The following is a 24334-nucleotide window of genomic DNA, read 5'->3' on the forward strand; positions in this document are numbered from 1 at the left end:
CTCTCTGGACTCGCGTCACTGCATCCCCAGTGGTGCCAGTGCACTCTCTGGACTCACTGCAGTGCATTCCCGGTGGTGCCAGTGCACTCTCTGGACTCACTGCAGTGCATTCCCGGTGGTGCCAGTGCACTCTCTGGACTCACTGCAGTGCATCCCCAGTGGTGCTAGTGCACTCTGGACTCACTGCAGTGCATCCCCTGTGGTGCCAGTGCACTCTCTGGACTCACTGCACTGCATCCCCAGTGGTGACAGTGCACTCTCTGGACTCACTGCACTGCATTCCCGGTGGTGCCAGTGCACTCTCTGGACTCACTGCAGTGCATCCCCAGTGGTGCTAGTGCACTCTGGACTCACTGCAGTGCATCCCCAGTGGTGTCAGTGCACTCTCTGGACTCACTGCACTGCATCCCTAGTGGTGCCAGTGCACTCTCTGGACTCACCGCACTGCTCCCTGAGTGGTGCCAGTGCACTCTCTGGACTCACTGCACCGCATCCCCAGTGGTGCCAGTGCACTCTCTAGAGTCACTGCGCTGCATCCCCAGTGGTGCCAGTGCACTCTCTGGACTCACTGTACTGCATCCCCAGTGGTGCCAAAGCACTCTCTGGACTCCCGCCACCGCATCCCCAGTGGTTCCAGTGCACTCTCTGGACTCACTGCACTGCATCCCCAGTGGTGCCAGTGCACTCTCTGGACTATACTGCTCTAGCTTAAAGCAAAGCTTTCCTCATTGCTCTCATCTCCTTTGACTTGAGTGCTGTCATCCTTCTACCAGAGCTTTAAAAACTTCATTACCACGAATGAAGGAAGACCAGAGCAATCAGAGAGGGTAGCAGAGGGTATAACTTAAGGAGCTGTTACTAGGATTTTTTTGTTGTTCCTGGTGGACTATTTTTCTCCTTGCCAGCAAGGAGGGAAAACCAGCAAGTTGTTTTCTCCAAGATTTTTTTTTTTAGGTTTAAGAACACGGATTATGTTGTAGCAATTTCTTCGCTGTAAAGCGTCAGCTGAGAAGTCTAACAGTAAGAAGGGCAAGGGAAAACTGAATGCTGATGCAGAGAGTGCCAGCAGACATCATCCTCATTCCACGGGATGTTTGTAGCTATGGCAGTTGAAGTCTACACTTCCATATGCTTAACATACCCTATTTATAAGCCAATTTTAGCTGACCTAGCATGTATCAGTAGTACAGTTAGAGCCAGCAGCCTGCAGGAAAAAGTGGGCACAGGTGTTTCCATAGCAAGGCCTGTGAGTGTCTCCCATACATACTTCCAGTCTAAGCAAGCACATGAAAGGCTTGGCTTGTCGCTTACCTAAGGAACCAGGAAAACAAGGGGAAGCTAGATTTTGCTTGTGTCCTAATGCCCATATAAAAATAAAGACAGATGAAATACCCTTACTACCTTGTTAAATTCCATAAGCCGGAAGAGAACGTGCTGCACACAGGTACAAGTAAAATCCCTTGCTGGCAGGTTTGCAGAAACAAATTTTTTATTTACACAGGCAAGTCTTATCTTTAAGATAAGACCCCATTTACCTCTTTACATTTCTCGAATATTTACATGACTTCATGATGCTCCAAGAAGAGAGTGATGAACAAAAAGATTACAGAAACTGTCAAAAGCATAGCAAAAAAAACCCAACCTATCATTGTGCTTTAAAACTTATGAGCTAGAATAATGTAGAAGAAATGTAGTTTTAGCACTTTGGTCCTAACGGTCATGCTCTAGAAGACACTTAAATAGCAGAGGGGATTTCAGAAGTGACCGTATCCAGAGGTTGCCAGTGACAATTCATGAGTGAATCGTAGAGTTCTTCGCTTGTCTCCGTGAATTGTCTGTTCATTTCATCAACATCCAAGTAGAGCTGTGGATCTGAAAATAAAAGCCTGGTAAGTCCAAGTATCAAATCTGAGGCATGCGCACAAAAAAACTTCATGTGAAATGGCTAACAAAATGTATTTTAAGCTAAGTGTAATAAGCTATTAGATCTACTAATTTTAGTGAGGTATTTAGTCCTCTAAAATTTTGAGCCTCACAGCTCCAACTTTTGGGAATTTGTATATTAGAAGGCTGGGACTAGAATTGTCTTTCAAGATAAAGACAAAGACAATGTTTAAGATAGTAAAGATAACGTTTAAGGATAATCAGCCATGAAACCCTCCCAAGAGTCATTTAATTCACTTCTACGGCAATACACGTTACATAGGATAGTTTCTAAACACTAACACAAAATGCCTCCACGTGAGGAACTTTGCAAACCTTCCAGGACACAAATATGTTTTGTACCGTATTTGTAAGTGCAAGCTGAATCCTCCTTTTGGAATCTGCAACATAAGCTTTTACCTCAGGGTGGAGAACAAAGCTTTTGCATATTACTGAGTTTCTAATACAAAATCTGTTTAGCGGAACCAATACAAAGAACAAAATTCTGTCTTAGACCATTTTCAAATGGGAATGAAGGCACAGGTACAAGAAACCTGCTGCGAAGCATTGACAGTGTCCCGTTTTACTTGATGCGGTCAGTGTATGCTGTATCAGCTTTAAAACCCCAGCTGAATGCAGATCAACCCCACAGAGGTTTGACCTCAGCTGAATTTTCAAGATGTTCTTCATCCAGTAGAGGTTGGCTTGTATTGTTAAAAGGCACAAGTATGGCTAAACTCAAGTGACAATGACAGAACCCTTATTACCGTCAGTAATTAGGTCATCACCGATTGCAGTCATAACTGAAGATTCCTGAAAGACAGAAAAGGCTAAGTTTAATCATAACTCATTTCAGAAAGCATCACAGATTCAAAGTGCTGCAGTCTCAACCCATTCCTTCTTCCTACAACTACAAGGATAGATGGCATTTTATCTATTTATTTTAAGAAGAAAGCCAATATTACAGTACAGGTTGGAAGGGACTTCCGGAGGTCACAACTAATACATTGACCACGATAAGACCACTTACAACAACTGTTTAATTTGCTTTAAGCAAAGCAAATCAGAAGAACAGGAACAGAAGAAGCGTACGCAATTATGCTGTCAAAACCATTCTTTGGTATGCGTGAACAAATAATGGTGTATAAATCACTAATTCTATGGATTTACTATTTAAGCACTTAAATACAAACACCTCTGAATGGAATCTGCTCTTTTAACTTCACACTAAGCAGAAAGCATGTTTTCAACTTCGGATTCTTTTTGCTGATTCACACAAATCTGTACAACATATTATCTGTGAAATATTTTCTTTACAGCAAGCGTGCACTATCTTTACCTCAAAAACAGCTGGAGCCATTAAAGAATCTCCTAAAGAGCAGTCTCCAACAGCTTGCATGCTGTCATAGGGAGCATAGGAGCTGTAGTTGTAGTCAGCGTAAGCATCTTAACTCCTCTGCGAATAGTAGTTCTGGTAATCTTGGTAATAATCATTATAGTTGTATGACTGGTACCGCTGCAATTCTGCTTTCAGTCTGAAACATGAGGAGTTGCATACAGTCAGAGAACAAGAAACTGTAAACCCAGTTCTGAACTTAAACAATTTGTTAGCTTACATACTTCAAAGCTTAAAAGGAAGCTTTCCTAAACAGTCACCTAAGTGACAGCTTAAGTCACAGCTCAAAACCTCATTTCTATAGAAGCAAGCATCCTCACCTTTGCCAATACCAGAAGGAATTGTTCTCATGGATTAACTCCAGAGCCTTGACATGGTTACCTGTACACATCAAGTATTTTTAGCGTTGGCATAAGCAAGCTGCTGCTAAGTCTCTGTGCTTTGCTAAAGATTGATTTAAGACCAGAGACATTTATCAAGCACAGCTGCTTTAAAGATGCAGTCTTAACCCTTCTATCTTTTGTTTGGTTAATTACTAGATCTTATTTCCAGAAAGAAGTGAATGGAGTCAGATTATCCATTTCAAAGAAGCATCTGACACTGCCTGTCAGTTTGCCATGTCTACCTCCACCTGCTCAGTTTTTTTGTTTGTTTAAAGTCCATTAAACATTCAACAGCTGCCAACTATACCGCTCAGGTGAAGTCAGTCTTGCTTAACAACACAATCGCGATTCTCCAGCATGACGCCTTATTATTAGTGGGAGAATTACAAAATACGCTGGTTCTTAAGAAGAAAGGGCCAGCTGATTAGCTTTCACTACTTTCCCTTTCAAGATTTTCTCAGGGGCAGCTTCAGACTAATGACAAGAACCAAGACAAGTGCTATCTGTACTAAAACTGAGGTACACTGCATAAAGAACATTCAGATAACCCAGCTGCATATTCAAAAAAATCCGCTGTTTAGACTTGTCTTCACTGATTCTGTACAGGCAGACCTCCTGTGTCTGCAGTGCCCAGTTTCTCTCACTTGAATTGGGGATGCAGAGAAGTGAGTTCTATGCTTTTGGGGAAGAATACAAGCTGAAGGCATTCTGAAATAGCTTCCAAACTCAGCAAACATGAGGGACAAACTAATCCAATGGCTGGGTATTTCAATGCTAAGAGAGCACGGTACTCAGCCATTCAGAAACGTATTACTGATGTGTATTTTAATACCTACATTTGTTTCAATACTGCAAAGCTACACAAGTTCTAATAAAGAGGTAATCCATTGTCTTGTTACTGTAGTAAACAAACAGAAGATACATCATCTTAGGTCTTCTGCTTCCAACTGCACTCTTCCTACATACAGTTGTGTAGGGAAGGAAAATCTGAAAATACTGTTGACGTTCTTCTGGATAGCCGAAGCAAGAAAACATGTTTGTGGCTTATTCTTGTTTTCAAAATAAAACAATATTAATTTAATCAAAAAATTTTGGCAAAGAAGTTTGGACAGTGCTCTCTTGGAGAAGAGCATTTCCATTCTAAAGCAGAAGGAGGCAACATTTGCAGAATTATGCTAGGTAAACAGAAACAGAAGTGTCATTTTTTACTATTTAACAGAACACACAAGCTAACCTCATGAACATACTGAAATTGTTTATATGAAGTCCTGTTTTGTCAGTATCCTGGATCAAAGTTCATCAAATTTGGTGTCAATTCTTTAACCGTTCAGAGACCTGAATTGCCTTAAATAAGTGATAGAACTGAGCCGGTAGAGTAAGAAACCCTCTCAGGAAGTGCTAAGCTTTAAACTCCCCATTGCCCTAAGCTCATGAAAAGCAAAGAATAGCATTCTAAACCTGTTCTAGTAATAACGCCGAATAACAAGTATAGTAATAACACTCGAATGCCTCTAGTAATAACACTCGAATGCCTTCAAGACGTGCTTTTAGGAGCCATGGAGAAGAACCCTCTGGTAAGACCACCATTATAAAGTACTGAGTGTTGTTTTACACTTAAAATAGAACTATCTGTTACAGTCATTCATCAGCTTTCCCTAGGCTGCTGCTCTCTCACTACTGAATGTGATCCTGCTCTCAGTTTCCCACTAACTTTTTCCCCCAGCGGTTATGGCCTCTTTTCATCTATGACACTTTTAAGGGACTACACCGTGTTGAAAAATGCTGGTTAACATTTCCTTTTACACAAGGTGCCTCATCGAATTTTCCTGACTAAACCAAACCCCAGAACCTTAACTAGAAGAGGAAGCACACAAACACACACGCCTCCCTGGCCACCATATCTCCCCAAAACATATCTGTTCAGTAACAGACCAACTGTAAGAATACTGCGATTAAAATCAGTATAGCTCTATACACTGCTTTTGTTCGGGATTACTAGCTAATGTCCTTCCCCTTACCCCTTCTGGAATTAATACTGAATTCTGTACTCTAAAATGTGGTTCTTAAGTCATACAAATGACATTTAACAATCAGAATTTTTCCACACAGTGATCCTCAATAAAAACTTCAATCCTCTACTGCAGTCTTTCAACAAATTAAAGGAATACAAAACTGGCTAATAACTGTTCAGTGATTTTTGGACCTTTGTAGCACTAGAGTAACAGCAGTACACTCTGCAGCATAGTTGCAAGTACGTGGGAATAAGATACTCTCTCTCATCTCTTTTTTTCTCTGAAAAGTGTGAGGCCTCTATTTCACCCTACTAAAGATTTTACCACCAACTGTACTGCTAGCATTGAGACACTACAACTTCTGTGCTTGTATGAGATGCAGGACAGGTTCCTTAAGGTGTCGCAATTTTTTGTCTAAACCTAGTGTTGAGATCAAAAAAGGGATTGCTACTAATTGCGTACGTATCAATAACCAGGACAGAAGACATGCTGCATATAGGAATTAAACTTTTTCTAAAGCTCTAGTACATGAACATATCAAATCCCGCAGATTTTTTCTAGTATGGTTTCAGAGGTCTTACTTGATGGACATAAGCGCACAAGTGAAGACAAAAGATACTCTGTTTACCTGAAGTACTGGTTTGCAAGTACTGCTTCTCTTCTGTCCTTCCCAAAATAAACTGTGAGGCAGCTGCAGACTCTGCACCTGAACACTCTGAGTGAACACCGAATGTAAATGATGGCAAGGCAGCATTTTGTGGACGCAGCCGCAGCACCAAAACCTGCAGAAATAAGTGAATGTCAAGTCCGTAACCCACGGTGTATCTGCAGTACGTGAAGGTTTGAACTACATTCTAGTCCTGATCTTTCCAGTCAAAACTGTTTAACAAACAACCCACCAAACAGTAAAACAAACAAGAAAACCCCATGCTTCCTCTCTACATAAAACTTTTCACAACTGTGTTTTCTGCCCACCACCTGGCTTTAAAAAGTATACGAACTTCTTTGAAAGATCATGTTTTTAGTCTGAACTCCAAATGAACAACGTGTAGGGCATGTAAAGAACAAGCACGTCATTAATGAAAGCTTTTCTCTAAAAAGGATAAACTTATTCTTGGGGAAAAGTGTGGAAACAGATGTTATCTAGGCAATATTCCTACAGGAAAAACGAATAATTTTGCCACACCTCAAAGGAAAAAATAATTGTGCTTAACAGGTAAGAAAATAAAAAAAATCAGAGCAAACCAAAAAATAAATCACAGAATATGCATCCTCGTTTTAATCATTAAGTATTACCTCTGAGCTCTGCTTTGGTGCTTGGCTTTGCACTTTCACAGGCTACACACTTCGTGGCCTCTGCTTTGTTTTGAACCAAGCAGGTCTCCCAATCCCAGCTTCCTTCGGGCTTCTTGAATTTGTCTAAATCCAGAAATTCTCCAGAAGGAGCAGAAAATGCAGATGCACTGCTACTGGTCACAGGTGTTGGACCCTCTGTGAGACAAACAAGACAGTTAACCATCCTGTTTGAACATGAACTATAAAATGAACATTAACTTTTAAATTTGATTTGTCAAATCCCACAGAAATGTTCAAAATTACTCCGCAACTCCCCCCCCCCCCCCGCCCCTGAAAAAAATAAAAGCCACCAAAAACCCACAAAGAAACAAAGAAACAAACAAAAAAACCAGAGTGGAACTCAAAGCTTCCAAACAACACACAACTCTGTTCAGCACACAAGCTTCTGCTGCTGTTGACCATAGTGTAACCTCCATAAAGAGGCCTGACAGGTGCCTTTTAAAAAAAAGGTGCCTTTTAAGAGAGAAGCAGAAGATAACGCTTCAAATTCAAAACCGGAAAGACAAGAATGGCTCTTCCCTTCCACAGCACACGCAGAAAACTTTTATCCTAGTATTACTTGCATCGCTCTTCCTCCTGACAAGTGCAACGTAACCGTGCAATTCACTGCACCATGGTCACAGTAAACCCCTCATTTCCAAAATTCCTCCTTGCAATGGCAAGAGCCTCAGACAAAGATGCCGACTGACCGCTCAGAGGTTGGAAGTCCAAGAGAATCAACTCTGTCTGAAATCCATTATCTTACCTCATGAAATTTCAGTCTTACCGCACAGGATGATTACAAAAGCCCGGTCTAGTCCATCTTAATTTGTTTCTTCCACGATATATTTGCACAGGTGTTTTTTGATGTAATGGCATGTTAAATGACATTTAGAGTCAAAGTTAGAATTAGAATCGTATTTTAAAAACAATACAACCACGCTCAAAATCAATTACGGTCACACACAATGGGAAACAACCCAGTACTGCCCTGAAGAAGTTACCCAGCGGGTCACTCGCTTTCTTGAAGCCTACCACTGACCTTCATAGGCATCTCTCTGCTTTAGCTTAAGACTAGTTAAGACTACACTGTCTTGAAATCTGGCTTCACATCTCCCCTCAATTACATACAAACGGTGAGTAGAGGCATTTTGGCCACATTCTGTAATTTTTTTTACTTATTTTTTGAAAGAGAAAAACGCAGTCATTTTTAACTCTTTCTATGGAGTTCTCATTTTCGCCAGTGAAAAATCACTATGTTGTTTTTAAATTAAGTCACCCACTTCAGCCATCTTCCCTCACCAGCTGCAAAGCCGGGGGTATCTGCATTGATCCAGCTCCGTACTAATACATTTCACAATCAGTTCAATTTATGCGACAGGCTGGAACCTGGGCTGAGACCTCTGAAGTGCCTGTAAACCAATCCTGCAGACAGCCGCTAACCCATCAACCGTACCTGGGAATCGTGTTGCTTAAAATATTCCATATATGCAACGTACTTTTATTCTGTACAAGATTCACAGAGGCTAGGATGGAAACAACAGGAAAAAAAGGACCATACCTGGTTTCTCAGACTGACAGGCTACACATTTGTTATCTTCCGTCTTATTTGGTACAAGGCATATTCCACAGTCCCAAGAGCCTTTCGCCTTCTTAAATTTGTCTCCAAAGCCCAGAGTGGCTGTTGTGTCAGTGCTGCTCGAGGAGGATGTCACTGTCACCGAGCTGTCTGTGACCACTGGTCATGTCAGAGCAGGCATTACTCCCGTTCCAGGTTTTGGTGTCTCACATGCTATACATTTTGTAGCTTCCGGTTTGTTTTGGACAAGACATGTATCACAATCCCACGTTCCAGGTACTGTTTTGAATTTGTCTCCAAAGCCCAGCATCCCTGCTGGGGGCGCTGCTGGCTTTGAGGTGTCGCATTGACTTGAACTTACTGTCTGTTTCATACTCTCAACTGTTGACGCTTTAGTAGCTTGACAAGTTACACATTTGTCCTTTATGTCTTTGTTTTGCAGAAAAGGGTCACATGTATCAGATTGCCAGTACGATGCTTGTTTAGAAGTCTCTTTACCTGCAGAAAAAGTTGTTATTGCAGGCCTAGTATAAACCACTGTGCTTGTTGTAGGTTGCGCAGACGTAGAAGAGCGTGTTTTCAACAATCCAAAGTCTAGGAAGCAAGAAAAAAAAGTCTTCCTGTTAGCGCGGCACCTCACTACATGTAACTAAGTGACTTTACTAGAGGGCAAAAATTTCAGCTCAGGTGCCAATGGTTACAACTAGACATTCAGACCGAGCGCAACAGGAAGTCCCCAGAAATCTTATCTAAACGGATGAAATTTCATCTGCTGCACTGGGTCACAACAGAACATTTCGTTAAAGCTTCATTTAACTCTTTGTTTCCAAGCAAGCTTTAAATCAACATTTTCACTGGTCGATACAAGTACAAACAGACAGTAGCTGACTGAAATCTGACAGTCCAACGTGGAATGGAAATAATACAATTTGATTAAGACGCGATGCCCAATCGAATCAAATTTCTAAAGCTCCTCCTTCCGTAGCAGATGACTCAAATCTACTCCAGTAACTGTACAGAAGTTTGTACTCGGAGCAGCAATCCATGCGGTATTTTCCCACAGATGCTGAATATTAATTAAATAATAAAAACTCAAGACAATTGAACAACTGTCTAATTTTCTATAATCTTTTTCAAAATGCATCGGACACAGGACAACTCCTTATTTAAAAGGTGGCAATTTTAACAGGAAAGACAAGCTACTAATACAGAAAGACTAAAGGAAATGCATCTTAAACAGCAGCTCAAGTTGCTTGTAAATCTACCTTGAACATAGTTGTTTTGTGGTTTGTTTGTTGGTTTTTTTTTAGTCAAAAATGAAGTCTTTGAACAATGTGGATTTAGATTCTGCTTCTTTTAAACCGATAAAGAAAGTGAATGTCACTTCACTCAGAGGTCTTTCCTTAAACAAAACGCACAATGTATTTTCTCTCACTTAGCTCTTTCCAACAGAGAAATGTGCTGCCTTCTTAACAAGTATGTAAGTTAGAAGAAGACTTTTGGGAAAAGATCAAATTCAATAAAGCCCTTTTTCTTAAAAGATATCTTTTCCACAGACACACTTTATGAAACTGTTGAAAACAATTGCAATTGCTTAAAAACAAAATTCAGAAAAGGGTTTTTAACGTAAAACACTCCATTTCTGTTTGCAGTTTAAATTTTAATCCACAGGAGCCATTGTAAGCTAAGGCCCAAAGATTCGCAGCTTTCGCCATGTATTTGGAACTGAAGCTCTTTCCTATTCTTTCTTCACCTGGGCTGAAGGTGGGACAGGAGTGTTGAGCTTTACAAACATTTCCTTTTCAATTCCACAAATTGTATTTACTTAAAATGAAACACCGATTATCTGGCTAATTCTCTTAGTACCTCATTTACAATTACATCCTAACACGTAAAGGAGATGCAACCCATCTGCTTTTCATCTTGCAGTTTTACTTCCAGCAACAAACACCACTTAGAATAGAAGGGGGCAGATGCACCCTAACAAACGCAGCGCTTAATGTAATGCTCTCCTACATTCATATTTATAGCAGATACTCTATTAACCATAAGTCGTGTGTTGGTTTTTTTTTTAATAAAAAATGCTAGCGTATTTTTTGCAGCATCTTTTTAAAAGGAGTTCATTATCTCTCCAGGATTTTTTAGAACGTCTAAGACGCTTCCTTCCTTTAAGACGTGGGCAGTGGTGAAGGGACCACCAGCAAAATCTTTGACCTCCTCTTTCTGTGTGTTGATGTTGGTTGAGGTGGTGGTGTCTTTTGAAACAAAAGAAAACAAAAACAGCTTTCACAATGTGACCTAGTTAGAGCAGATTATACTCACTTTTGTTAGAAACAAGAATTTCCAGCTTTCATGCTTCTCACATAAGAATCTTCACAAATTCTACTTACTTTGCAATGCTTTATGATTACAAGCAAAACAAAAAGCAACAAAACAAAAAAAAATTATAAAAGCAGATCTGTCACTGGAAAAATACTGCAGAAGTCCAACACTGCCTGGAATTGCTAGCATGCGCAGACAGGACAGATTGAAGATTTAATAAAGAAAAAAAGGAAAATCAGCACTTCAGATCTGAAGTGCTAAAGTTTCAGTTACCTAGGGTAAGAAAGGGCATCACTGGAGTACCACTGGGTCCAGAAAGTTCTGCCGATTTTACAACGGGAACACTAAATGTAAACCCAATCTGCTATGAACAAGAGAGGTTTTTCAGATTCTCAAGCCACAGGAACTTCAATCGAATGCACACACAAAACCAAATCTGAAAGCTGCTCTTCACATTTGTAGCACGCATGCTGAATGACAAATTATAAGCCAGAAGCCTACATACTTTTCTCCATCAAGGCAGATTCTGCTTTAGTGTTCTGCAACAGCCTACTAAATGCCTAAGAAAAAAAGTCAAGCTCCTTTATTATTTTACTTACAGAAGACGTAGGTAGCACTTCTGCCTCAGTAGATTTCACAACTGGAGATGAAAACGCGAACTCAGGACTGCTAACAGTACTTGCTGGTTGTATCTGTATTTTCAAAAGAATTAAAGGTTTATATTTAAGAGCAACAACTACCTGAATTCACTACCCAACAGAAGTCCCGCAGTGACGTCGAAAAACCTGATGTTTGAGTTATTTTGCAGATAAAAGTAATAATAAAACACAGGGAAGTTTCCAAGTGGGTATAGGACAATATCTTCAAAACCAAATTCCAGAAACTGAGAGGAAAAGCTGGAGATGCTACTTAGGTCTAAATGCACGGAAAAGCAAGCCAGGAAGCTGAAGAACGGCAAACTCAGCCCAATGATACTCCAAGAACTTCAGCAAACACCTCAACATGTTAAAGCAGCTGTCTACTTCAAACCGTACAAAAAATATTTCAAGTACTCTGGAACAGATTAATGTTTATTTTATTGCAATAATATGCCAATTATTGCACCCTAGGCTCATTCTATGTGAGGCTTATATGACCACGTTACCTCTAATTTAATAACTTAAATAAAGTTGTGGTTTAACCATTGCAGGCAACTAAGCACCACACAGCCACTCGCTCACTCCCTCCAAGTGGAACAGGGAAAAGAACTGGAAATAAAGAAGTAAAGTTGTTAAATTTGAGGTAGCATTAATGACTCATCGCATGTAATGGCTACCTGGAAAGACAAATGCCATAACCCTGTACATACTCCCCACTCCTTCCCCTTCTTTCCCCCAGCATTTATTGCTGAGCACGATGCTAAATGGTGTGGAATATCCCTTCGGTCCTCTGGGCTCCGCTGTCCTGGCTGAGTGCCCTCCCAGCCTCTTGTGCATCCCCGACCTCCTCGCTGGCAGGGCAGCGTGAGAAACAGAAAAGGACTTGTCACTGTGTAAGCACTGCTCAGCAACAGCTAAAACACCAGTGCCTTACCAACACTGTTTTGCTCACAAATCTGCAACACAGCATCATCTACTACGAAGAAAATTAACTCTACCCCTGCCCAAACCACTATAAATAACTTGGCATAAAGTCCACACCCCCCTTCCCCCCCAGACTTCCACAGCATTTGAAGCAGTTATACAATCACGTTAAATGGGAGTTGGCAGGCTCTAAGACTGAGAGAAGCAGAATCAAAACATTTATGCCTTTTTCCCCAAACTGGCATACAACCCCAATTCATTCAGCTGCGTAGAAACTAATATTTGTTAGTTTCATGAGCACCACAGAAAAAGTCAACTCGCAATAAAGCAGTATACTCATTGTAAACATTATTTATAGCATAAAGATTTACCTTGCCCGCCGCCGTCGCTGCTGCATCTGCCATGCCTGCCGCCTCCGTTGAATTTGCCACGCTTGTCGTTGCCGCTGTTGACCTTGATATGTCCTTTGTCATCAGCAGGTATGGCATGCCCGCCGCCATTATTGGATATGTCAAGCCTGAGGGCACTGTTGAACACGTTATGCCTGACGTCGCCGTTGTATATATCATGTCCTCCACCTCCTCCTCTGATAGATCTGTCAAGTCCTCCACCTCCGATGGATCTGTCATGCCCTCCACCTCTGATGGATTTGCCATGCCCGTCGCAGCTGCTGGAGTTGCCGTGCTCATTGCTGCTGTTGAAACAGCGCTCGGTGACGCTGAGACAGCGCTACTACCAACGAAACTGGAATTGAACTGAGGCAGCGATGCAGCACTGATGGGTAGGGGTATTTTCGGTAGCACTGGTTCCTCCACTTCCTAAAGTTGCAAATTTTAATTTTTCTTATACAAGACATACTACTTTCTCACCCCATCGCACCCAATTTATTAACAAAATTAAATAGAACAAAAATCCATACAAATTAAGAGAAAGCAAGTTTCCAGAAGAAATCCCGATCTCCCCACCTCTGTCTACCACGTCATTTTAATTTATGGCAGGCCTGCTTCCACATTATACTCTATTCAACAACTGTACAGCAAGAACACTGAAAGTTAACTCAAAACCTGTGCAGAACAGAGAGGCACAGATCACATTTTTTTTCTTTCTTTTCTATACTTTAGTCATCAAAGCTCTAGAGAAGCATCATCCTTTCTAACTACCCTCGCATGGCTTCAATTAAGAGTACACTCTCAAGACAAGTGAGAAAGTGTTCCTCTTGCAAAATTAGGCAGGATAGCTGCCAAAGTTTCTAAAGTCATTACAGCAGTGAACGTGGAAAAAGGTAATGTTTAAAGAAGCAGGTAGGTTCAACAACCAAACTAAACACAAAAAGCACCAAAGAAAGTCAGACTAGCAGCACTGAAGATTGTGTTCTGGTAAATACAGTCTATACCATGTATCAGGATGCAAATATAAAAATCAGAAGAGAGCCTCTTAACAACTTCAATTTTCATCCCTGCCACTTACTTTATTTGATTACTAAGATTGGATGAGTTATGTTTTAAATGGCATAGAAAATCTGACCGAAATTTGTACAGTACTATCATGATCTACTTAGAAATGACTAGGCAGGGATGTAAGTTGGTACTACTGATATTCAGTGCATCCTGTAGCTTACATCTGTTTCACAGTTTTGATTTGAAAAGTTTATGGAACTTTTGATATTTGGACCATTATTTTATTTGCGTTACAGGAATAAACAACAGTGTTTACGATTTCTTTATATTGCATCATCCAGAAGTCCCATTTAATGATTTGAAACTTAAATTAACTTAAATACTTAATATTAACTTAATATTAATTAAATACTTAATGTTAACGTAAATACTTAAATTAACTTACAGGCAGCTTATATAACATCCAATAAAAGAAAAAATAATCTGAATATTCATGGTCATAGTTTTATGGAATAGATTTTTCCTATTAAAATGAGAAAAAAACTCTCTCACAATGAGTTGGGTGAGTATCAAAAACTGAGTCATCGTTAGCAGACATGCAGAATGCTCTCTTCTACTACTCTTTTTCACACTCTTGGCCTGTATCTTTCTGTACGACTTAAATATGAAACCAAAAATTAAGCTTTTTTTTTTCTTTTTATACTTGGCACTCGTTTCAAGTATCATTCCTGTAGAAAAACTATACAAACCTTCACCAAAACATTACTTCTCTTCTTAGGACTCATTCATTCAATTGCTAACGAGAAATGTTATAGTTTGAAGAATCTCCAAGGTAAGAGAATTAAAAATTTCAAAATTACATAAGCAAAGTTCAGGTATTCAAACACAGGAAATCAATTGGAGCCTGCTCTGAAACCCACAAGAAAACAAAAACAATGCAAAAATAAAGCGGTATTGTTATAATTTACTATGATGCAATAAAACTGACACACTTAGCTAGTTACTTCAGTAAGCTCAGTGACAGCAATTAATTTAAGAGTCACTTACCTGTTCTTGTACAGCTCTTGATAAATAGTGTATTCCTCTTTCCCTTCTCATTTTGCCACCTCCGCTACTCACTCCTGAAGACAGACCATTGGACGCAGCAGTACTGAATTTGTAGCTGGTCACATTGCTAGCACACGACAGTACAGAAGTTGGGGGAAACAAGAGAAAAAAAAATTACCAGCCAAATTTTTTTTTCAAGATATTAGAGCTGTTATTAGTCCTAGAATTGAAACCTGCTGATCAGAAAAAAACTAAAGCTGTCTCACAAGTTGCTAAACGCTGGTAAATACTTGATGTTCTAAATAGGAAAAACTTTATTAACAGCAGCAATGAAAAGGACATACATAAGTGCACCGTTCACACGGGAACAATGACTAAGCCAGAAGACCTGAAATAGAAGAGCTGATTTAGATTGTTATTTTCCAGTGCTTCCTTTAAATAGGACTGGTTCTCTGATTCTGCGATGCACGTGTATCTTTTGCAGGGATATAAAAGAACAGCTCACAAAAATACAGAAAGAGTGCACATATGCACACATACACATGGGAAACACTGCCAACAGCTCTGATAGAATAGGGACGCCTTAGACTTGTGTGGCAAGGTAATATGGCCTAAGCTTCAGAAGCAGCTCTGGCTTTCATGTGGCCATCAGCAGGAACAGCAGAGGTGTTTGGGTATGCCAACATTCCAGAAGTCTTTTCAGACATGAATACAGATCCCTTTTGTAAGGCATACAAAGGCGTTTTTCTGGTACTTAAAAAAGCCTAGCTCAAAACCAGAAAGATATCCTAATCCAAGAGCAAATGGGGAAAATATAACCCAAACCAGAAGTGGAATAGGGAATAACTCTAACAAAAGTACTATGGCAAGAAAATGAAGTATGCCTGGAAAAACTGTGACCTCAAAGCTTATCTTGCAGCCAATCAGTCAGTCAGTACAAAAGTGCATTAGATCGCACTGGAAGACACCAGGTCAAACTCCCACAATACTGAGGAGGAGAACTGGTCTAAACTTGTCAAATACTTGACAACAGCCTGCTTAGCACTGTAACTGCATAGAGGAAGACAGATCCCTAAGGCAGATGCTCAGACTTTTCTCTAATCCAAACTGTCAATCCATTAGAATTCTGAAAAAAGTCTTACATCAAAATAGATCTTCATTCAGACAACTATCGCTTGCCCATAACAGCCCATATTCCTCTTTCTGTTAACACCTGTGAGCTTCAAGGGGGCAAAGACAGTTGTCAGCCTTCAAGCAAGTCTAATCTACAATTGGACTCAGGATATAAAATATATATATATACACACACACGCATAGATATATAGCATTGGTGGGCCAGAGATTTACTGAGTATTCCAACTCAACTGTCCAAAGGGACTCTTGCCAGCAGATCAGTGTGGTGCTCCTGCTCCAGAACATGGCACCCAACAGAGACCAGCATCACAAAAAACACTACCACCACTACCTACTCTACAAACAAAAGGTAGGGCACTGCAATAAACTTTGTGAACGAAATCAAAAGCAGTGTGAGTTTTCTGTATCTCCTTCCTAAATGGAGAAGTAGAAAGGAGTTCTAACAAAGACAATTTAGAACAGTTTGAAAAAAACATAATTAAAACCCAGCACCTGATTGCACCTGTACCAGAACCTTAAAGCCAGTCGCTTCCACCCCTAAAAAGGTGGTTGTTGTGAAGTCCAACTTTTAGATGCCAAAACAAAGTGTTGAGTTCTTTCTGCAAGCCAAAGAATGCCCATGGTCACCTAAGAATTGCTTGGCAGATGAGCATAGAGTCAACAAAATTCCCTGCTACTGTTCTTTGAAAAGAGCGACTCCCTAAAAACCGAGTGCAAAGTCCCTTAACTCAAGCATTATTACCCAAAACACCATTTGCCCAGAAGGAAAAGCCATCAATATTATCTGGAGGATAACTCATTTGACCTAAACCAAGAAAGCAGTATAACACAAAGCAGTCTCCTCAAGAAGAAATTCAATTAATTCTGCTGGATTTTTTTTATTTTAGAGATGAGTTAGCATTTGGCCTCAAATGATTCTAAAGAACACATGGTCTTCATGTGAACTCAAAGCAGACAATTAACTTCATCATGAAAGGAGTATTAAAAAAAAGAATAATAAATCATAAATCTTCCTCCATGTTTTTGCTTAAAAAATAAAGAAAAAAACACATCAATAAACATCCTCCTGAACTGTAACTCACTTCCCCTACTTCACCTTCTAAAGAATGCTTCAGAAAGAATCATCCCATTAGGACAGAGCTTTCAAACTGCAAGCAATTAAATAGCTAAAACTAATAGCTTTTCCCCTAGGGAACATTAAGAGGGACAAATTATTTTGTTATAAGTAAACTGAGTTATAAACCATGAAATATCTGTCAAAGCAAAATTTGTAACGCTACAGATTTAGTTAAACTACAAAATGAGCCATATTTCCTGTAGAAGGAAAAAATAAGGCCTCCAATAGCAAAGATCCTTTCTGTGGATACAGCATTATAACGTGCTTCGTTTCCCATCTTCGTATCCTTCTCAGAAGATAAACTTGGGATAAAAAGCGGTGTATCAGTACTTTTATTCTTGCTCATCTTCCTTCCTTTCATAAAAACAACAATTTTCTCAAAGTTATATTGATCTTCAAACACAATCCAGACTTTGCAGCTGCCTCAAAATACAAAATTTTCATTGGATTTCCCATTCCTTTTACTGAGAACTGTCACCACCTTTCAGGTGCAGACCGTACTGAAAAAGGAGATTTCTTTCTTTCTTCAAGTAAGTTTTAAATTAATAGATGTCATACCTTTCAGATGGTTCTGCTCGCTGTTCTGCAGGCAAAGTCTTCTCTCTCATCCCCTGCAAGTTAAGTTTAGTTCAAGACTTAGCTGAATATGTACAGAATACACAAAGTACCAACAACCACTTCATGTGTTTTTTTGTGGTTTTTATTTTATTTATTTATTTTTAATTTTATAGCCCTGAATACACCTCACCTACTTAACGTTGTTCCCTAATTCAGCATTGTGGGTACAGTTCAGTTAAATTTTGGGGCTAAAGTAAGCATCACTGCTTCACTCAGCATTGAGGACAAACTGATAGAACACTAAATCAAATTTGTCAAATCCTCTAACAAAGAAAGTAATTATTTTAAACAAAATGACAAAAATTGTGTGTGTGGGGGGGAGAGTTTTCATCAAAACTTGTGTTTGCCAACCCCGTAAAAGGGACATACTTTTCTGTTTTCTATCATTTATCAACAAACAAGAAAAAAAAAAACTCTACCCCCCTAAAAACTAAGCAGTTGCTGCTACATTCATTTTAGAACTTTACCAAATGGAGATTGTGCTGGCTAAACAATACAGAGATTGAAAGAGTTAAAAGCAATAAGCAACCAGTATTACTGTCCACTTTGATTTCCAGCCTAAGAAGCCCATACACTTAACACGTGGTCATTTGTACACTCAGACTGATACTGGAAACACAGATGTTTTCGCAGAAAGAGATGCCCATTTAATTTTATGGAAAATTTATCAGACTCCATCTACTCCAAAGCAATCAAAACCGATAACTCAGCACATTGTCAGAACTCTCACTTGGAGCACATAGCTCACCTGGAATAGTTTACACAGAACACGAGCATGTTTCATCAGTGACAGCTTTGTGTACATGAGAATATAAAAGGAAAACATTTCTGTCTTTTAATATTCTTTCACTGAGAACAGGATGACTCAATAGCACATCATGACATCGTGAAAACAACCACAAGACACTGAGTGTTCCAAAAACAGAATTAAATCCATAAAAGCTCAATCTATTTCACAATGGTTCCCACTGCCTTAAAGCTCGCCTCAAACATACTATCAGTACTTTTTGCAAAGATAGGATAACAATTGGTTTGAGAAACATTCCAAGACTGGAAAAAAAAAACAGGCACATAAGGACTCAAAAATGTACTCACTTGGAACTTTGTGTCTACTCTCTGGCAAATTTTGCTGGACTGAGTAGTTGAAGTCGGTGATGGTTCAGAATACCGCGTATAACGCATCGGTTGACGGTTTACCGTTGGTGTCACAAGTCTCTTAACAGGTGGAGGCTGGAATGCATTCTGGGATTCCAGCTTTGAAAGGGAAACAGCAATCAATTTATCCTTACGTCCACCCAAATTAATTCCAATATTTATTGATGAAAACAAATTACAGAACTATAAACCTCCCCCCATCGGTCTTGGCACTCAGTGAATACGATTTGAAAATTCTGAAGACCGTTCAACTTGTAGAGGGAAATCACCAGAAAACCAGTAACGAAATCCATAAAGCTATATATAAGTAGCCAAAGTCTGACTGAATTCCATTTCAAAATTTGGCAGTTAGCTTCATAGACAAAATAATTCATGCTACCATAATTAAAATAACCCATGTTCCTAGAATATGCTCCTATCTTTTCCTTCCTAGAATATGCTCCTATCTTTTCCTCTGCCCACACTGTGATTTTTTTTTTTTAGTAGCTTAATTCATTAATTTAACATTTGAAGTGATAAGCAACTAATTATACAGGCTTCTGGGCTTCACATCCCCTACATTTTCCCCCTTCAAAGTTACACAAACAATAGAACACACTCAAAAAAAACAACTTGTCAATCTTACAATAATCTCATTCATTAAAATATGATCCAATGCTTTACATGTGCATTAGATGCACTTCAAGTAGTGGGTTTGACTTCCCTTTTCAAAGCATTTTCACAGACCAGAGTTAATTTTTAACACAGACCACTGCGTGTTCTGCAAAACTGACTTAACTGAACTGTCAGACAGAAAACAAACCCTAAAGGCTACAAGATTTACCGATGGCTCCGCCTGCGGTCTTAAGGATCAGAAAATACAGTCTTAGGAAGCATGCTATTGTTCAAATCAATACCAACAGGAAATCGTTTACACCGCAGCTTTAATTTCACAGTATCTCCCAGCTCTTAGTAATAGGATTCACACTCTCTCAAAAGTATACAAAAATACATCTTTCTAAAAAATATTACATTCAGTTTGAAACCTTGAATAAGACATGTTTTATGTAAGTTCACAAATCTACTTCGAGTGAACGACGGTTCATTGCTGGTTTTAAAGGTAAAAAAGAAAAATATTAATTCCCCCAGTTAGGCATTCAATACACCAAGAGCTATTCTGCCTGGTACAGTTCCTTGAAATAAGAAAAATACCACATCACTGCTACCCACTGCAGAAGTTTAGCCCGAGTGCACAAGTGTTCCGTCAACCGCATGTTCACTTTAGCAGGAAAACACACGATCGTCTCCTCAGCAAATAATTGCTTCTCATCACGGGCTACCCTTCTCCCGCCACCATTATGAATTCTAGTATTATGAATAGACAATCTATCTCCTTTCACCCACTGACAGCTGCGTGCAACATTCATTTAGTGGCTGACAATTTCAGGCTCTCTGTTGCAAATCTGGCAGATCTTTCTTAATGCCTTATCACAGGTGTATTGATATAATATAACTGAGAATTCACACCAGATTTGGTTTTAGTTATTTGGATAATATTTATGATATACTTCACTTCTCCATGCCCTTGTAATTTGGCAGATGGTGAAAAGATGGTCCAGGAAATCTGAGATGTTTGTAAACTCTGAAGTGATTGTAAACTTAATTATACATCCATCCAGTCAAGGAATTAGCACAGAAACTTCTTGAGACACTGTCCCTTTTCTCATTAGAACAGAAGATGAAAAGTTTGCACATCTTGTTATTTCCTTCAGTCACCTGATCTTCAAGTGGTCATTTAAGGGTTTTGCAATTTAATAAGCCCAAGAATACCCCTAACTAAAGTCATCAAAAAAAGATGACTAGTTTTCATTTTTTAAACAAAATGAAAGGAAATCATGCTTTACCACAGCATTATCACCAGTTCTGTGCTACCTCCAAATAGGAATTTAGGAGCGTTAAGATTTATAGCGTCAGAAAAGAAAAAGAAAAAAAAAAACCTCTACCCCCCTAAAAACTAAGCAGTTGCTGCTACATTCATTTTAGAACTTTACCAAATGGAGATTGTGCTGGCTAAACAATACAGAGATTGAAAGAGTTAAAAGCAATAAGCAACCAGTATTACTGTCCACTTTGATTTCCAGCCTAAGAAGCCCATACACTTAACAAGTGGTCATTTGTACACTCAGACTGATACTGGAAACACAGATGTTTTCGCAGAAAGAGATGCCCATTTAATTTTATGGAAAATTTATCAGACTCCAACGATGGTTCATCGCTGGTTTTAAAGGTAAAAATGAAAAATATTAATTCCCCCAGTTAGGCATTTAATACACCAAGAGCTATTGTGCCTGGTACAGTTTTGCAATTTAATGATACCCCTAACTAAAGTCATCAAAAAAAGATGACTAGTTTTCATTTTTTAAACAAAATGAAAGGAAATCATGCTTTACCACAGCATTCTCACCAGTTCTGTGCTACCTCCAAATAGGAATTTAGGAGCGTAAGATTTATAGCGTCGGAAATTAACAATTTTCCTCCTCTTTACTTTGAATGGTGATAAAAAGCAGAAAAATTAGTTTTCTCTGCCCGAATGAACACGGAAGTCTGTACAAAGTCTATATGACCACTCAGTCAGTATTTTTCTATTTGTGATCATTTCTTCAAGAGAAAACTTGCCTCAAGAGGAATTTTAATATGCAGCTTCACCCCAAGTTGGGGGACAAGATAAAACGACTTGGTGTGTTCTAGAGCTGTTGCTCTCAACTTACAAAGATAACATAATTCTTAACCTGAGTAATCTTCACAGCCCATCATCTATTGTGGATACATGCCAATATTAACTTGATTTGATGTCTATGTTGTCACTGAGGTTTGAGAAAATTTTTCTAATAGTGATAAAGCATTGAAAAAGTTATCTACCTCAGCTTAAGACATTATTGGTTCTTACCTTTCTTCGTTTGGACTGGAAGTCAGTAATATCCGGTTTATCTATGTCCGGAGGCTGAGGGAAAAAACAAAGCATAAATATTAGAGGGCAATTTTTTTCTCCTGAGAGAGAGGGTTCCCTGCAACAAAAATGTGGGGGTTCATGGTCAACTTACACAACACAGCGGCAAAAGAGATGTCATTCTTTTAGCATCCTGTTGAAAAAACAGCGCAATAAATTAAACCGGCCACAACGTAAGGAAGAATAGTTTTATCTTTATCCTTTGATGGCACATTTACTAAGTTTTATAAACACATGAAGCAAAAACAGATTAAAAGAAGTGCTATTTACCAACAAAGGGCTTGACAGCTTCTCCACTGCCTCCAAGATGCACCACGCTGAGGTACTCAAGGTAGCGTGGGACCGCACAGTTTCTTCTCTAGCTTTCGCTCTCTTTTGTGCCTGAAAAATTAGCATTTTAAGTGTTACAATGGTCAATTCTCAGCTAAGGAGGCATGTTTTTTACGTCCCAAGGCTACACTGATGATACAATCAATATATTCTGATGACAGAGAAACATGCAGTCACTGGGAGTTCAAGCCATAAAGAAGAGAATACGTTCGGAGTTTAATGAAGTTTACCTTGGGCCTCAGTGCATCTTGCACGTGCTTGTTGCACGAGCAATAAAAGAACTCCGTACTTGTAAAAGGTCAAGACGGATGATGCCAGGACTGCTAAGGCCTCCGAAGCAGTAATCAGGGAAACAGAACTCAAGAAAAGGCTTGTGGTACAGAAAGCATTTTCAGTAACAACACAGACCTCAGAGTTTCACGATGGTCTAAGTGTACCATCTTAAAATCAGTGTATACAATCATAACCAGGAACTAGTTTTACTTCTCTCTTGCTTCCTCCCTTCCCCCAAGATTAAAGTTGGCTGCAAATCTTTGTCTTAAAAGATAAAGATCTGATTTAAACTGTAACAGATCTAAACATTACACTGAAAAAGTAAACTGTTTATTTGCACCACCCAACTTCAAATATCAGTCAAAAACTTCCTTTGGTGTGACTTTTTTTCTTCCCAGGTTAAACCCCTCAAATAACCACACTGTGCTTATCACACGATGTGAAGACAGGAAGCAGACCACGCAGCATGTAAAAACACAAGTGAGACTCACAGAACCACAGAATGGTTAAGGTTGGAAGTGACCTCTAGAGATCGCCTGGTCTACCCCCCCGCTCAAGCAGGGCCACCCCGAGCAGGTTGCCCAGGACCATGTCAAGTCAGCTCTTGAAGACCTCCAAAGAGGGAGACTCCACAGCCTCTCCGGGCAACCTGTGCCAGGGCTCCATCACCCGCACAGTGCAAAAGCATTTCCTGATGCTCAGACAGAGCCTCACGTTTCAGTTTGTGCCTGTTGCCTCTTGACCTGGCACTGGGCACCGCTGAAAACACAATGGCTCTCTATGCTCTTTGCACCATCCATTCAGGTATTTATATACACCAATAAGATCCCCCCAAACCTCCTCTCCTCCATGCTAAACAGGCCCAGCAGTCCCTGCCTCTCCTCAGAGGAGAGGTGCTCCCAGTCCCTTGATCTTCTTGGTGGCCCTTCGCTGGACTCTCTAGTACCTTGCTGTCATTCACAGCAAGCAGCAAGAAGCAAGCTACTCTCTCCTTTAAAAGCCTAGTATTTTGGTTCCTCTTTTTACCATAATGCAGTAATATTGTAAAAAACAAAAATAGCCGACCAAAGAGGGTTCCCAGCTTTGCACCACAAGGTTTCAAGGTTTCCCGTAAGTGAGGTACTTGTACTGCCCTTTTTCCGTTGCACAAATGGACTGTCAGAACAGAGCCAGCAAACCCGCGTTTTCATTTTCTTCAAATTCCTTTTGATTTATCGATAAAAGTCACTTTCATTTAAATACATTCCTACCAAACCTGATTTGACTTTCCTTTTCGATTCAGCTCTAGCTAATCAGAGTTGTCAGCAGTTTTTATTTGCTATTTCCAAGAACTCTTGGGGGCAAATAACTCTCTCCAAGAACTATATGAATCGTTCAAAACAGAAAGCATGTTACTGCTTATCTTGGGACTGCATTTAGTCCTGCATGCCTCTGTGTACCAGAAGAACAAAGGATCAGCAAAGTTGATTTTAGATATTTTCAAAGACTGCAGGTTTATACAACATATCCATAGCATGAATGTAGGCATGCTTGGAAAAGAAGATCCACAGATAAATATTAGCCAGGTTTGACTACTTTTATCTTAGCCTGAAGGAAAAAAATACCTGCATTGGAAGCACAGTATTAACTTGGTAAGATTGGTGAAAACTACTTGCAGCTCTGTGAACAGTTTTCAAGTTTGTAGGTGATACTTGGTTTTCAGTCTGTACGTGAAGTTGATCTATTTAAAGAAGCTGAAGTCATGCTTATTTTTCTGTATTGAAGA

General features: G+C 39.6%; 1 protein-coding gene and 1 long non-coding RNA gene across 3 annotated transcripts; both read right to left on the bottom strand.

Moving 5' to 3' along the window:
- Nucleotides 1–704: 704 nt before the first annotated feature.
- LOC308198065 lies at nt 705–7330 on the bottom strand. 2 transcript variants are annotated; one of them, XR_013953566.1, is made up of 4 exons: nt 7011–7330; nt 6343–6496; nt 3263–3458; nt 2722–2736 (listed from the first exon to the last, which is right to left on the bottom strand). It is a non-coding gene; the product is annotated as an uncharacterized lncRNA (long non-coding RNA). The 2 variants fall into 2 exon arrangements; XR_013953565.1 differs by having other exon boundaries at nt 705–3458.
- Nucleotides 7331–12753: 5423 nt separating this feature from the next.
- Nucleotides 12754–24139, bottom strand: LOC308198062 (nuclear pore complex protein Nup153-like). The gene is made up of 4 exons (XM_080599616.1): nt 22237–24139; nt 22061–22099; nt 21907–21960; nt 12754–19079 (listed from the first exon to the last, which is right to left on the bottom strand). The coding sequence occupies exons 1-4, from the start codon at nt 22360–22362 to the stop codon at nt 18774–18776; spliced, it is 525 nt and encodes a 174-aa protein (XP_080455742.1). The 5' UTR covers nt 22363–24139; the 3' UTR covers nt 12754–18773.
- Nucleotides 24140–24334: the final 195 nt, after the last annotated feature.

Source organism: Anser brachyrhynchus (genome assembly GCF_964034855.1).
Source record: "Anser brachyrhynchus genome assembly, chromosome: 7".
NCBI classification, from domain to species: Eukaryota; Metazoa; Chordata; class Aves; order Anseriformes; family Anatidae; genus Anser; species Anser brachyrhynchus.

Excerpts from the sequence above, each read along its gene's own strand:
- LOC308198062 (XM_080599616.1), bottom strand. The coding sequence starts at position 22,362 with ATGCTAATTTTTCAGGCACAAAAGAGAGCGAAAGCTAGAGAAGAAACT. Across the intron at positions 21,961-22,060 it reads CTCTTTTGCCGCTGTGTTGT|CCTCCGGACATAGATAAACC; the intron begins GTAAGTTGACCA and ends TTTTTCCCTCAG. Across the intron at positions 19,080-21,906 it reads TCCAGTCCAAACGAAGAAAG|CTGGAATCCCAGAATGCATT; the intron begins GTAAGAACCAAT and ends TCCCTTTCAAAG.